At 37.6% G+C, this 15,307-nt stretch overlaps 1 protein-coding gene and 1 pseudogene across 1 annotated transcript; both read left to right on the top strand.

Moving 5' to 3' along the window:
* Positions 1-283: 283 nt before the first annotated feature.
* LOC125658067 (pneumococcal serine-rich repeat protein-like) lies at positions 284-2,048 on the top strand. The gene is made up of 2 exons (XM_048889150.2): positions 284-1,308; positions 1,911-2,048. Exon 1 carries the CDS (start codon positions 291-293, stop codon positions 1,284-1,286), a length of 996 nt encoding a protein of 331 aa, XP_048745107.2. The 5' UTR covers positions 284-290; the 3' UTR covers positions 1,287-1,308; positions 1,911-2,048.
* Positions 1,935-14,486, top strand: LOC130050565 (uncharacterized; annotated as a pseudogene).
* Positions 14,487-15,307: the final 821 nt, after the last annotated feature.

Raw genomic sequence — 15,307 nt, 5'->3', positions numbered from 1 at the left:
CAAAATATAAATACTAGGAATAAAGATTATTTTTGCGCACTAGTATGTGTGATTTTCAGTTATAAAAACGATAGGAACACGGATTAATTTTTATGTAATAAATTAGGGTGATTATTCAAGTTAACCCCTTTATTTTTATATCCCACACTACAAAAAGACTAGACATGCATTCCTTAGATAATAGTACAAGTACAAACTTTGTTGTGTTGGTATCACAGGAACTGACAAAACATAAAGAAAAAACCATTTCAATTTCAATTCTATTTGCAGTGCCAGATACAAAAGACAAGATGAAACTGTGGATAATTCTTTCACTTTCATTTGTGATTGTTTTTGCGGACTCTGAGGACTTTTATAAGCCTTGTCTCATATTCAAGTCGGAGCAGGAGTGTTTAAAAATTATAAACAGTGAGATTCCAGAATTTGGTGCGTCTGAGTCAGCTAGTGCCGCGGCAGTAGCAGACACACCAGGCAGTGGTGCTTCTGCGGCCGCTTCTGGTTCCGGAAGTGCGACGGCTTCTGCCGCCGCAGCAACTGCATCAAATGCAGTTGGATCTTCAGTTCTTGCTTCCGATCCTGTGAGTTTGACGGCTCCCGTTGGCGCGGCTGTTGCAGCTTCAAGTCAAGGCGAATTTCCAGAAAGTTCAGCGGGTGTCTCAGTTGCTGTTGCGGCGCCGCCGAGTGTTGCTGCGGCTCCTGGACAAGTTGTAGTTGGTGCGTCAGCAACTCGTAATGGCCCCACTAAAGTAACGAAAGCTGCTGCGGCAGCGTCTTCAGTCGCCACATCAGGCGGGGGTGTGGCTGCTTCCGCCTCTGCTGCAGTCGCAGAAAGCTCATCCAAACCTGCATTTGCTATAAATCCTTTAACTGGAGAGACAAAAATTTACATAATTCCCGGATTTTCCAGCGAATCAAGTGGCTCACCCAGTATCAGCAGTAGTACGAGTTCGAACAATGATGCCATCTCCAAGACCGTTACTAGTGTACACCCCGATGGATCCGCCACTGCCACGGCTTCAGCCTCCGCTTCGGCATCGGCCACAACATCTGTCCAAAACCCTCCTCCAAATGTCATCGTTAATCGTCATGTTTACAATAATGTCGATCCTTGTCTTCTTGTTCACCCCGCCTTTGCTAGGGATTGCTACAGATCACTGTACGGACCCGTAGTTCACCCACCGCCGCCACCGCCTCCCCGCTTTTACCCTGCAGTCATGTACAGAAGAGGACCCGGACCGTACGTCTACTATCCTCAGGTGCAGGAATCCACTTTCTATTTTCCATGAGGGCACTAAATGTAGCATACATGTAAGTAGTTATGTGTGTGTTTGTAAATGACTTATGTACACTTTATGTAAGTAGTTATGTGTGTGTTTGTAAATGACTTATGTACACTTTATGTAAGTAGTTATGTGTGTGTTTGTAAATGACTTATGTACTCTTTTTGGATTTGGTGTGATAGATTAGCTTGTGAAATAAGATATATGTTGAGCAAAGAAAATCGAAGCTGCCTTTCCTCATTCATACTCAGAGAGAGAGAGAGAGAGAGAGAGAGAGAGAGAGAGAGAGAGAGAGAGAGAGAGAGAGAGAGAGAGAGAGTTACATATTTCATTTTGACAATGATGAACACATGACTAGTGAGTCTAGTCAGTATCAAGTTCCCTGAATTTGAAATTGGCAACTGAAGTTATGAATTATTTATTTGTGCTGCAAAATTGTTGTTACAGGTAAAGCTGTGTATCCAGGCGCTACATCAGTCACGATCTTAATTGAATATCCAAAAAGCGTCCTTTTTTCTGACACCCCCCTTAATTCTTTCGCTTATATATTTCACGTACATGCAGCATTATGATAACTATGTATATTATCACTAGCAGTTCATATTAAAGAAGATGAATTATTTCTTTTAGTTTCAATGAAAGCAGCAATTCAAGATGAGGTGCTACAGCCAGCCAGTTGGAGTCAATGTCAATAACATACTGTGTTATGTGATATACCTTTACTGCAACTATTGACAATCATGATATGTTGTTTAATGAATTTCTAAATAAAATACATTTAAAACTGTTATATTTCTCTCCTCTCTTTCTCTCTCTCATAGAAAATAGACGTAAATTCAATTTTTATTGGTATTGTACTGGTAACACATGTCAATTTTATTCTAGTATATACATATATGTTAGGGCTGTGCGGTGCACCGAAAATTTCGATGCACTGCAATTCATACCATTGGATTCGATCCACCGATTTCAAATACCGACGCAGTGGCCTAGTGGTCAGAGCGTTCGCCCCGCATGCGGAAGGCCGGGGTTCGAATCCCGGCCGCGACAGACATGAAGACCCTTTCACACATTCACGGATGAGACGCTGGATTATCCCGGATTTGCTAAAGGCATTCTCAGTCTCCCTACGCCACAAGATTTTCACCCCCTACGCCACACGGGGTTTTCAGTCAAATACTCGTCATATCATGGTTTTGTGTAGGTGTGGCACACTAAAGAACCTTCACTGCTCAAAGGCTGTAAGCGCCGAGCAAAGGCCTAAATTTGAAGCCCTTCACCGGTCTTGGTTACGTCTCCATATGAGTGAAAAATTCTCTCTCTCTCTCTCTCTCTCTTCTCGAGAGAGAGACGTTAAGCAAGATACAATCAGTCAAATTCCGGATTTCGGCTTGGTTCGGTTTAGATTTTACATACACCAAAAACAATAAATATAGCGTCCGAGTGATGGATTTTTATGCAAGAGAGATTTAAATCACTACTGTGTTGAGATTTAACATTTTCACCACTCAGATGCCAACCACTGGTATTAAACTGATGATAGTAACGATCTTTACTATCATCCCAAGATGGCGGAAGGAAATTCCGGAAAGACCACGTTTACTTATTATATCTATTTGTATTTTTTATTTGCGAATGAAATGTAGACAAGAAATATCATACACTAACAACAATTACGATCAGGTATTATTTTATCTTTTATACGGCTCATATGAACAGAAAATTCGTCGTTGAAAAATCAGCGAGGATGATAGTAACGAAAGTTCTTACGTTACTATCATCATTCATTTCGTTACTATCATCCTCGCTGTTTTTTCAACGACGAATTTTCTGTTCATATGAGCCGTATAAAAGATAAAATAACACCTGATCGTAATTGTTGCTAGTGTATGATATTTCTTCACAATTAACTCTTTGTCCGAAAGAGATGTACAAAATGCATATTGTCAGTGTGGTCCAACCTAAAAGAAAAAAATATTGAATGATTTCTTTTATTTTCTAGGACCTGATCTCTATGACGTTTGCGTCAAGTTGACCTTTGGGGCCAATAAGATGCTTTCTACATCAAAGGGCGAGGTGAATATTGTACTTTGAGGATAGCAATTAAAGCATCGAATAATTCCGTGCTTTCTGGGTGACAGAGATCCAACAACCCAGGAAAAATACATGTCGAACGTTACATTCACATGCACCTGTCGTCGAGATGATTATGGCATTTGAATTCTAAATCATCGGACCAAAATTTCAAACTCGATACGATTGATTATTAGTCCTCTACCGGCGTACGTCAGTCCATCTCTAGTAATGAATGACATTGTACTCTCTCTAGCTTTCCGTATTCTTTGTTGTGCGAAATCTACATATATAATTTGATGCATGCCCATTTCTAATCCAGTTCGTCTGGTTTACAGCATCTATCGACAAGAGATTGTAATTACATTTATAATATTTCCTGATTTTAGATGTAATACATGTAACCCCCCCCCCCCCCCCCTCGATCATCCATTGCCGATTATGGATTTTCGATTTTTTATTCAAACACACAAGAGATCTAGACCCCATGTGGCGACAGAAACACAAGTATAGAAAGTTTTGAATATTGAAAACGTTAGGTATAGAAGCGAGACTTCTGATTTCTATATACGTGTTTCATTCTTCAAAATACTGGAGGTGAGGTTGTTCCTAACTCCAGGCCGAGGATACGAATGAAGAATTTTATTTCGTAAACTGAAGTAAGGTATAATGATGTATTCTTCTGCGTTTCCTCTATTCACAAGCCTTTTAAAGATATCGGGCTCGGGATTTCAAAAATCCTGAGACTTCCTTCTTCCGTTGGCTTCTTTCACAAGTCTACTTTAATCGTGACTTTTTCTTCGATAAATTCGTGGTTTTTGGTGAAATATTTGATTACTTGCTTTATTAGACACGTTGTGTATACTATATAGGCACGTTGTGCAACTTTTTGACACGTTGTGTTGTGCTTATTTTACGGCACGTTGTGCATTATGGAGAAAGGCCATTTTGGCGACTAGTCTTCTGATAGTGACCCATATGAGTCGGGTCAAGAATCGAGTAGGGATGGTTTTAGTGAGGGTGAAATTGCCCAGGGGGCTCAAAGTGATGACAATGGGGACAGTTTATCAATTCATGCTGACAATGAGTCAGACATTGAAAAATTTGACCCTACTGAGGATGAATCGTCGTTCATGTTGGAGGGGAGCATGGCATCGTACTGTAGAAAGTACTTCTATAAACATCTGACAGATGAGAACATCAACAGAAATATTCTAGATGATGCTCCTGTCTTCAAATGCTTTCTGTAACCCTCCAAAGGTTGACGAGTTTGTAGAAGATTTCATAGACTACAACTCTGAAATTTCTTAAGTTGCATGATAAAAGTTTAGCTTTTATACAAAAGAAAATAACACAAGTTATGGGACCATTGGTCAAGGTTTGGTCAGCTATTGATGGGGCTAGGAAAGAACAGGAAGAAAATGACAATTTTTCAGTCATAGATATGCTCAAATTAGTGGAGCAAGTGGTCGTCCTAGTCGGGCAGGCAAATGCTACTTGTTTGTACGAACGACGCCTGAACTTCCTAGCCAAAATCATGAAAGGTGTAAAAAGGCCAAAGAGCAATTAAAAACTTACGAGCATGATTTAGCTCAGGAGACCGATACCCTGTATGGTGACACCATATATAAAGCCCTGGATCGTAGATGCAAGAAGCGTGCAAGAAAATATCCCGTGAGATCCAATCAGAGCGTAGACGTTTTGACTAGCCCTTTCGGGGGAAGCCCTCACGTGGATACTCGCAAGGTCATAGCCAAGGATGTGGGGGCAGAGTCTCGACATATCAGTCTTTCAAGCAAAGTGGGCAAACCCAAAGAAGGGAGGTTTTGGATTTAGGATCCCCAAGAAGAACAGAACTGGAGACAGCAGGTATGAAATTAAAAGAGGGCATACGTCTAGTTTTACAACAAATAGTGAAAATCTCGAGTCTGAGCAAACTGCATGCCTCAGTAAGTCAGATAGAATTCAAAGAAATTTATCAAAATAACATTCCCTTAGGGGGGGGGGTTAAAACACTTCCTAGAAAATTGGATATTGATAACAAGAGACAAATACTTGTTGAAGAGTATTTCCGGATACCAGATAGAATTTCATGCAAAACCAATTCAAACAAATTCACAATATCAAATCGTTCTGCCAGAAATGGAAACAAATGTTCTAAATTCAGAAGTAGAGGAAACGTTATCAAATAGGGCAGTGGAGTTTGTTCAGTCTCCGACAAAAGATCAGTTTATCAGTCATTTGTTTGTACGCCCAAAGAGAGATGGAGGAATGAGAGCAATCTTCAACCTGAAAAGCCTGAACAAATACGTGACTTAAAAGATGGAAGGCTTTCAGGTTGTGAGAAATCTCATACAGAAAGGGGATTGGCTATGCAAAGTAGATCTCAAGGATGCATACTTCTGCATACCAATTCACTCAGATCACAGAAAATTTCTTAGGTTTCGTCACAAGGGTCATACACTGCAGTACCGGAGTCTACCCTTCGGACTGGCATCAGGTCCACAGATTTTCACAAAAATAATGAAACCAGTTGTTGCCATACTGAGGCAAATAGGGGTCCGTCTAGTGATATACTTAGACGACATATTGTTGCTAAATCAATCACAAGACGGGCTGCAAAAAGACAGATACACTTTGCTGTGGCTCCTTCACAATCTGGGTTGGCTTTTAAACTGGAAAAAATCAGTTCTAGACTAGAATTCTTAGGTCTTACAATTATATTCATTAAGAATGGAGATAACTCTTTCAGAAACAAAAGTGGCTGGTATAAAGCAAAAATGTTCAAATCTACTAGGCAAGGAAACTGTATCAATTCAAGAATTAGCAAGTTTAATCGGTACATTAAGTGCCACAGTAGAGGCAGTTATCCAGGCTTCTCTGTACGTAAGAGAGTTACAAATGTCTTCTGAAATCACAAGAGAATTATCAGAAAATTATTACTCTTCCCAAAACATACAAAGAGGAGACAACTTGGTGGATCCAGCAGCTGGATCAATGGAATGGGAAACAAATTCGAATGTCAGTGAACCCGGATCTAATAATAGAGACAGATGCCTCAAAAACCGGGGAGGGGGGGGGGGGCAGTCTATCAGTAAAAATGGGAGGACCATGGACTCCATTAGAGAAAAAACTGCACATCAATGCTCTGGAAATGAAGGCAGTTCAATTTGCAGTTCAATCTATGACGAAGGAAAGCAAACATATTCATGTTCACATAAAGTCAGACAACAAAACAACTAAAACATCTAAACAAGATGGGGGGGGGGGGGACCCATTCAGGTTTGTTACTAAAAATAACGAAAGAGATATGGTCATTATGCCTATCCAAGCAGATCACATGCTTACTGCAGAATATCTCCCCGGGAGACTGAACATTCAGGCAGACTCAGAGAGTCGACACATGAAAGACTCCAGCAACTGGGGATTTTCAAACAGATCAATCAGAGATGGGGCCCATTAGAAATGGACTTGTTTGCAGATCGCTTGAATACTCATCTACAACAGTACATGAGTTGGCGCCCAGACCCACAATCAAAGGGAACAGATGCATTTCAAATACCATGGCAAAAGATAAAAGGGTATGCATTCCCCCCATTCTGTCTGATAACAAGATGTCTAGCAAAAGTGCTGAAGGAAAAAGCAGAAATAATAAGAACTCCAGCATGGCAAACTCAGCCTTATTACCCAATGCTTTAGGCACTGTCAATAGACAATCCAGTACTGTTACCTCCCATTCAAGAGCTGCTACTATCACCAGGGGGTCAGATGCATCCACTAATGAGAACCCACACGCTGAAATTAGTGGCATGGAAAGTTTCAGGAGAATCAAGGAAGAAGCAGGAGTTTCTAAACAAACTTCCGAACTTTTGTCAGCATTTTACAATTTTTTTACAGCCTCTACCACGTGAATGCCCTCAATTCATACGCATATTACGAAGTAGTTCCAAATTTATGATTAGAAAGTGTTTGCAGACGATTGTTGACAAGGTTTAAAGAAAATGCAAAAAGCGATATCATTCAAATTTCAAAGGGACCATGAGCTTATTATTACGCTAACTACTTGACTTGGGGCCGGTGGGGGACATGTATTGTTATAGAATACTTACACAATGCTTGCTATTCTTGATCACTAAATGAAAACTCGCGTCTCTAATCAATATAGACTATATCTTCCGATAAAATTGTAAAGAAAGGGTTACTTCCATCACGAACGAGAGCAACAATTGCTAACTTAAAGATGACCAATCAGATATCATTTGGTCAATCTAATTAAAACCAGATCCTAGAATACGCTCACAATCGCTACAATCTTACGCAGGGTATACGGCGCGGATCTAAGAAGTCTGGTTTTAATTAGATTGTCATTTGGTAAGTTCTCATGTTGTTGTCGCCGGTTTCGATGTGTTAAATTTTTACTCAAACAATAAACAAAAAATGCGTCTCTAATCACTTTCGACGAGGTGTTCTAACTGTATACAAAGGTAGTCGACCAGGTATTGTAATTTTAAAAAAAATAATTATTTTCTTCAAATATCTCCTACAATTCTCCTGCTGGATAATACAAACCTTTGACTGACGGTATTATATATGGCAGTGAATTGTCATAAAAGACAATTTACTTTTGTACAATTTAAACTGTCGCTACTTCATTCATTATTAGAAACTGACTGAACAGGACTAAATCAGACATGTAGCAAGAAGTGGAGGGGGGGGGGGGGGGCTGTCTTAATGTACGATTCTCTCCCATGCGGACCTCGGACGCAGTTTGAGACGATAATACTGATTTATAATTCAAACTGTTACAATTGCGTAAATACCAATGCATTGAAAGATGTGTTGTATATAAAGAAGTATTTATCATATATTTTTAAATAGATACACGTGCATTTGCTAAAATCTTGAATCTTAAAATCCTGCAAGATTATTTTCAGTTATTCTTTTCATTGTGATAGTGTTGAATACGTGTGCAATACATTCTTAATCCCAATGTAATGTTTTTTGTTTTTTTTACAAGGCATTTTAATATTTCTTCTCACATTACTTTGAATGAATTTCATGTTATTTTCACTATATCAAATGTAGCATTGTTTAGTGTCTTCGCTGAATACACGTTTAGTGTTCTTGGAGGGGAATTTGAATATGGTGTATATATACACATAAGTATAGTTTCATGTACCCACTCACCATGTATACAATTGATATTCATTTAATTCATATTTAAACAATGCAATTTAATCCAAATGTAAAGACACAAACATGTGCTGAATGATAAAAAATTAATTGAATATGGGTTACTATACAATTACTAAATACTGTTACACAAATTCGTCATTCAAATCGTAGCATACGCCACATTTGAATCATTTACAAATCATGAATTCATGAAAACTTTCGGAGTGAGTCATCCCGTGGGGATCCGGGTTAGAATAGGTCCTCAGTACCCCTTGCTTGTCGTAAGAGGCGACTAAATGAGACGGTCCTTCGGATGAGACCGCAAAAACCGAGGTCCCGTGTCACAGCAGGTGTGGCACGATAAAGATCCCTCCCTGCTCAATGGCCATAAGCGCCGAGCATAGGCCTAAATTTTGCAGCCCTTCACTGGCAGTCTCCATATGGGTGAAATATTCTCGAGAGGGACGTTAAACAATATTCAATTAATCAATCGGAGTGGGTCAACTAAACTTTTCAAATAATAATCACAGTACACTGATACGGCACTCTATGTAACAACGAAACGGTCCCGGAATCAGCCTAAAAAGGGGCAGTCCCCGCACGCGGTTGCAAAGCGTTGCGCGAATGACGACGCTATGTACCAAAAAGTATCGTTACACTGTGCATACCTTTGCCATTTCTGCCACTGTATATAACATACCCTCTCGTTATTATATACCGTGCCGTCATTCTATAATTAGAGGTCGCGTCATCAAGCTAGCACGTGACCTGTGTGTACACAATGCCGTGCCGTATCAATGCACTTTTATTTTTGCCAAAAAATAATAATAATAAGACACAGCCTTCTTGTTCATGACGTCGCATAAAGTAACGTCAAAATGGCACAACGTTATCGTAAACTATACTGTATTTACGTATGTATTGTATAGAAATAAAGCTTCTTACGGACATATGATAATCATTTTATAAAAACATATACCTTATTAAAGAACTTTAAGGGATATCTTTTAATTTGAACACGGGGCCAAATTTGGCCCCAAACGCACTGAGTCCTTTACAACATCATGCCTAGTTTGGTTTAGTTCTACTGAGAAGCACTTTAGGCTTCACAAGATTTGATCACGTGACCGTCCCACTTAATTCATATCTAATGCCATTATAACACGTTTCTGCACTCACACAAAAGTGAAAACAGGGGTTTACATACTGAGTTTTCATGTACAGTGTATTTTATTGATTATATTTCTGAACCACAAAGTCTGAATAATCATTGAAAGGGTATCAATTCCCTATAATCGGTTCAAAAGGACATTATTTTAGGGAAAGCTTAACGGAACAATAATTCACTAATTTTCAAGTGAAGTTATTTGCCATAACTCCATAAAAAAACCAACATAATTCCAGCTATAAGTTTGTACAGAGTGTACTGTTCTTTGCACGCCATCTAGCGTCCATTCTGTTAATGACTGATGGTTTTGCATTTGTGATAGTTCGTTCTCAACGGTGTCTGTTGATTTTGCGACTGAGTCTATTGATTTTTATTCTAAGCTAGTCTGTTATGTATTTCAGTATGTTTTTTTTTTTAAAAATTCAGTTGTTTAATTAAAAGTCTTTTTAAAATATTTTATCCGCCGCCCATAGGCTTACTATTAAGGTTTTACCAAACATGAGAAAACTAATTCACTGATATTTTTTCATGCCGTTGTCTTGTCTATCCTTAGATACCATATGGATTTTTATCCACGGTTTCTTTCCTTGAATTTTGATAAAAATGATATAGAAATCAAGATACTTGGAATTTAATTTTGCAAAAAAAATATCTATATCCTTGAAAACAAATCGGAATTAATATTGTCATTCTAAGTGGTATTACTGAAAGTTTACCAAATGTTCCTTATTCACAAGGGGTCTCAGAATTTCTCTCCTAGAGACTTTGATCGTCCACGTATAATGTACCATTTCTCCAAGTCTGACAAAAGCCTTATAAAATTGTAGCTTAAATTTTGTACACAAAACTTTGAGAATTTCTCACAAAAGATTTGGATATACATGTACATTGTAGATACAAAATGTAACAAGCTTCTTACAGAGACACACAAACATACAAAAACTGATATAATGTGTTTTGGTTTAATTTGCCACTTCCCCATACCCCACAGAACTGAAGTGAAATCTTTTGATTGTTCTGTTTTAATTCTTATTTTAAGTCGTGGGTGTAGGGGGATTTATATGGTTCTGTCGGAATTTCCTTTACGTACGATGAATTTAACCTTTCACCTACAACCTTGAATAGTATCAATCGTTTAAGTTTGATGATAACTGGTTAAGAGATGTGGCTTAAATATTGTACACAAAGCTGAATTAGCCTACACATTAACACGCAGGTAAGTTGCTATTATAATACATTACTCTTAACGTTACTGATAAAATCTCGAATTTCAGAGTAATCTTCCATTACAACGAAACACAAGTACATTTTACATTCTCTTCAGTTTACATAATTCATTTTCATTTCTTACTTTTTACAGCAAATACTATCACAATATTCACGGTTATATAAGGGAATAATCGCAGGCAAATTAAGCTGTTTCAGTCTGCTGAATTAATTGCTATCAGCAGATTCCTTATTCAGTCCCTCCTAATTAAAGAAATAATTCTATGGAACCATTGATTCATTTAATTTGCGTCATGGCAGTGTAGTTATGTGAATAAAACACATTCTTGGAAATAGCATATTTCAGACAATGTTTGTTTGCTTAACTCGTCTCCAAAAAGACATAAATTTCAGCGATTTTTCCGTGTTCATGATCATCAAATTCTCTCTTGACATTTTCAGGTATTAACCGCACGTTAAATTTTCTAATTAGGAGATTCATAATGGCTCGATAAGGCGCTTGTGATAGTCATTAAAATTTCAATCACGTAGAGGAAATGATTTGGATGGCCGCGGCTGCTTTTGTAGGTTTTACATATTCATCTTGACAATGATCATTGCTTGATGAGTTTAAACTTTGGAATGTCAAAGAATATCAGCTGCTTAAATATCATGACACAATAAAACTATATTTGTCACAAGACAAGACAGTTACAAATCTTTTCGCATTGTTCAAATATCAATTCGTCTTACATTGTAACCTGAAGAAATCTACGAAATAACAAACAATGGATGTGTTTGATAAGGAGAAGGTTTTATTTGTTTTAAAATATGAAATTAAAGCGTGGTAAAAGCAATTAAAAAAAAAATAAAATCTAGACAATGACGAGGTCATTTATCATTAATTGCTGTATTGTATGACAATGCCATACTATGATTCTGCTAAACGAATTCGAAACAAGATTCGTGTAGGAATTGTGCTTTCCTGAACAAGGTGGTGCCTTTGATTGCCTGTGTGGACTGCATTGTACGAGAGATTGGCAGGGACAGCCTCACCGTAGGTGTGATTGTAATTCTACGGTATGACAGCAACATATATTGAGAAAGACTGACGAGTAACTATGCTGTCATTACTTTGTAGTTTCTCATACCATTTATAATGCTTACGAAAATTCTGGATGGTTATTCAGGTTTGGATCCAGAAAATGTTCAAGTTCAAAAGCCAGATGGAGAGAGAGAGGGGGGGGGGGGGGTGTAGTGCTCAAAATCCAAAATGATAAAAAAAACAAAAAACACTTCTGCTAAAATGTTCAACCAAAGGGTTTCACCCACCCCCCCCCCCCATAGCCCCCTCTAAATCCGCCAATGGCTATATGAAATACATTTAAACCTTTGATCATAAATCACCTACAACGTATGGTAAATATTCTAGATACGTCAAATGAACGTGTTTTTTTTCTTCAGAGTATATTTTTCCACGTATAATATAGTTTGGTCCTGGATTCAAAATGGGCGTTGTAAACAGGTTTTTAACTGCAAATAATTAGTTTTTAAACCGACTTCGGGTTTGTTGAATCCGAGTTGTTTTTGTTACATGTAATCTCATATTTGTTATCCAAAGGGGTTTCAGTCTGCTCCTCCCAAACCCTTAGCCGATGCCGGTCAAGTTTAAATGGAGAGTTGCAGTCATCAATTAAATTTCATTTTTCATATCACGGCCTTCAGCTCGGAAAACATGCGTTAACATTTCATTTGAAATGGACTAGATCTATGAAATAATCTGCCTTACGTTAAAATATCCTCAAAAGCAGCGTGTCAAAGTTTTACAATGCAAACCCGGTACAGGTACATGTACGTATGAATAAATTTCAATTTTAATGGATAAAGTGAAATTCATTAAGATTGTCAATTCCATATGCCTGTTTTATACATATGAATAAACTTAAGTTTTAGATGATAAAGTAAAGATATGCTTGTTTTATGTTTTGAAATACAATCCACGCAGCTTTCTCTATCCGAACTTCTGTGTTAGCAATCGTAATGATTCTCGATTACCGTTCTTTGTCTATCAATAGAGGAGAGTATCAGATTAGCACATACTGACAGGTAGTTTGTATGTGAACAGTAGCACATACTGACAGGTGGTTTGTATGTGAACAGTAGCACATACTGACAGGTGGTTTGTATGTGAACAGTAGCACATACTGACAGGTGGTTTGTATGTGAACAGGAGCACATATTGACAGGTGGTTTTTATGTGAACAGGAGAGTATCAGATAAGTACATATTGACAGGTGGTTTGTATGTGAATAGATGTATCAGATTAGCACATATTGACAGGTGGTTTGTATGTGAACAGGAGAGTATCAGATTAGCACATACCGACAGGTGGTTTGTATGTAAATAAATGTATCAGATAAGTACATATTGACAGGTGGTTTGTATGTGAACAGGAGAGTACCAGATTAGCACATACCGACAGGTGGATTGTATGTGAACAGGAGAGTATCAGATTAGCACATACCGACAGGTGGTTTGTATGTGAACAGGAGAGTATCAGATTAGCACATACCGACAGGTGGTTTGTATGTGAACAGGAGAGTACCAGATTAGCTCATATTGTCAGGTGGTTTGTATGTGAATAGATGTATCAGATAAGTACATATTGACAGGTGGTTTGTATGTGAACAGGAGAGTATCAGATTAGCACATACTGACAGGTGGTTTGTATGTGAACAGGAGAGTATCAGATTAGCTCATATTGTCAGGTGGTTTGTATGTGAATAGATGTATCAGATAACTACATATTGACAGGTGGTTTGTATGTAAATAGATGTATAAGATTAGCACATATTGACAGGTGGTTTGTATGTGAATAGATGTATAAGATTAGCACATATTGACAGGTGGTTTGTATGTAAATAGATGTATAAGATTAGCACATATTGACAGGTGGTTTGTATGTGAATAGATGTATAAGATTAGCACATATTGACAGGTGGTTTGTATGTAAATAGATGTATAAGATTAGCACATATTGACAGGTGGTTTGTATGTGAATAGATGTATAAGATTAGCACATATTGACAGGTGGTTTGTATGTGAATAGATGTATAAGATTAGCACATATTGACAGGTGGTTTGTATGTGAATAGATGTATAAGATTAGCACATATTGACAGGTGGTTTGTATGTGAATAGATGTATAAGATTAGCACATATTGACAGGTGGTTTGTATGTGAATAGATGTATAAGATTAGCACATATTGACAGGTGGTTTGTATGTGAATAGATGTATAAGATTAGCACATATTGACAGGTGGTTTGTATGTGAATAGATGTATAAGATTAGCACATATTGACAGGTGGTTTGTATGTGAATAGATGTATAAGATTAGCACATATTGACAGGTGGTTTGTATGTGAATAGAGGAGAGTATAAGCACATATTGACAGGTGGTTTGTATGTAAATAAATGTATCAGATAAGTACATATTGACAGGTGGTTTGCATGTAAATAAATGTATCAGATAAGTACATATTGACAGGTGGTTTGTATGTGAACAGGAGAGTACCAGATTAGCACATACCGACAGGTGGTTTGTATGTGAACAGGAGAGGATCAGATTAGCTCATATTGTCAGGTGGTTTGTATGTGAATAGATGTATAAGATTAGCACATATTGACAGGTGGTTTGTATGTGAATAGATGTATCAGATTAGCACATATTGACAGGTGGTTTGTGGGGGAGCGGAGTAGACTGCCACAGATATGTGGCATCCTCGATATTTGATCCATTAGTTATTCTCACCTGGAGGGTGTGAGTTTCAGCACCACTTGTACCTGGCCGCATGAAACCCTAGACGTATAAGAATGAAGATACTTCCTACGCCAAACGTTCGGCATGTAGAAGTGTATGGCATGTCATTCGTTGCAAATCTTGATTTATATTCGATAATCTTGATGTTTATATTTCGTAAATCTTAATCTATATTCGATAACCTTGATGTTTATATGCGTAAATCTTGATTTATATTCGACAATCTTGTTACATGTATGTATATTCGATAATCTTGTTATGTATATTCGATAATCTTGATATTTATATACGAAAATTTTGATTTATATTCGCGATATTATTGATATTTATATTTGTATTCAATAATTTTTTGTTTATATTCGTTAAATCTCGAATAAACATAACAAAATCGTCGAATATAAATCAAAATTCACGCATATAAACATCAAGAATATCGAATATAAATCGAGTTTTGTTTCATGTTGCGATGTTTGAAATGACATAGAAGTGAGAGTCGCTAGTCTGTTTGAACAAGACGTTAAGCTATGAAATGTCATGACTACCTTATGTGGGTGTGTTTCATGATAAGGAGGTGCTTTATAGC

Source organism: Ostrea edulis, chromosome 9 (genome assembly GCF_947568905.1).
Source record: "Ostrea edulis chromosome 9, xbOstEdul1.1, whole genome shotgun sequence".
NCBI classification, from domain to species: Eukaryota; Metazoa; Mollusca; class Bivalvia; order Ostreida; family Ostreidae; genus Ostrea; species Ostrea edulis.
The sequence above is the reverse complement of the archived record's forward strand: the minus strand, read 5'-3'. Positions and strand labels throughout refer to the sequence as shown.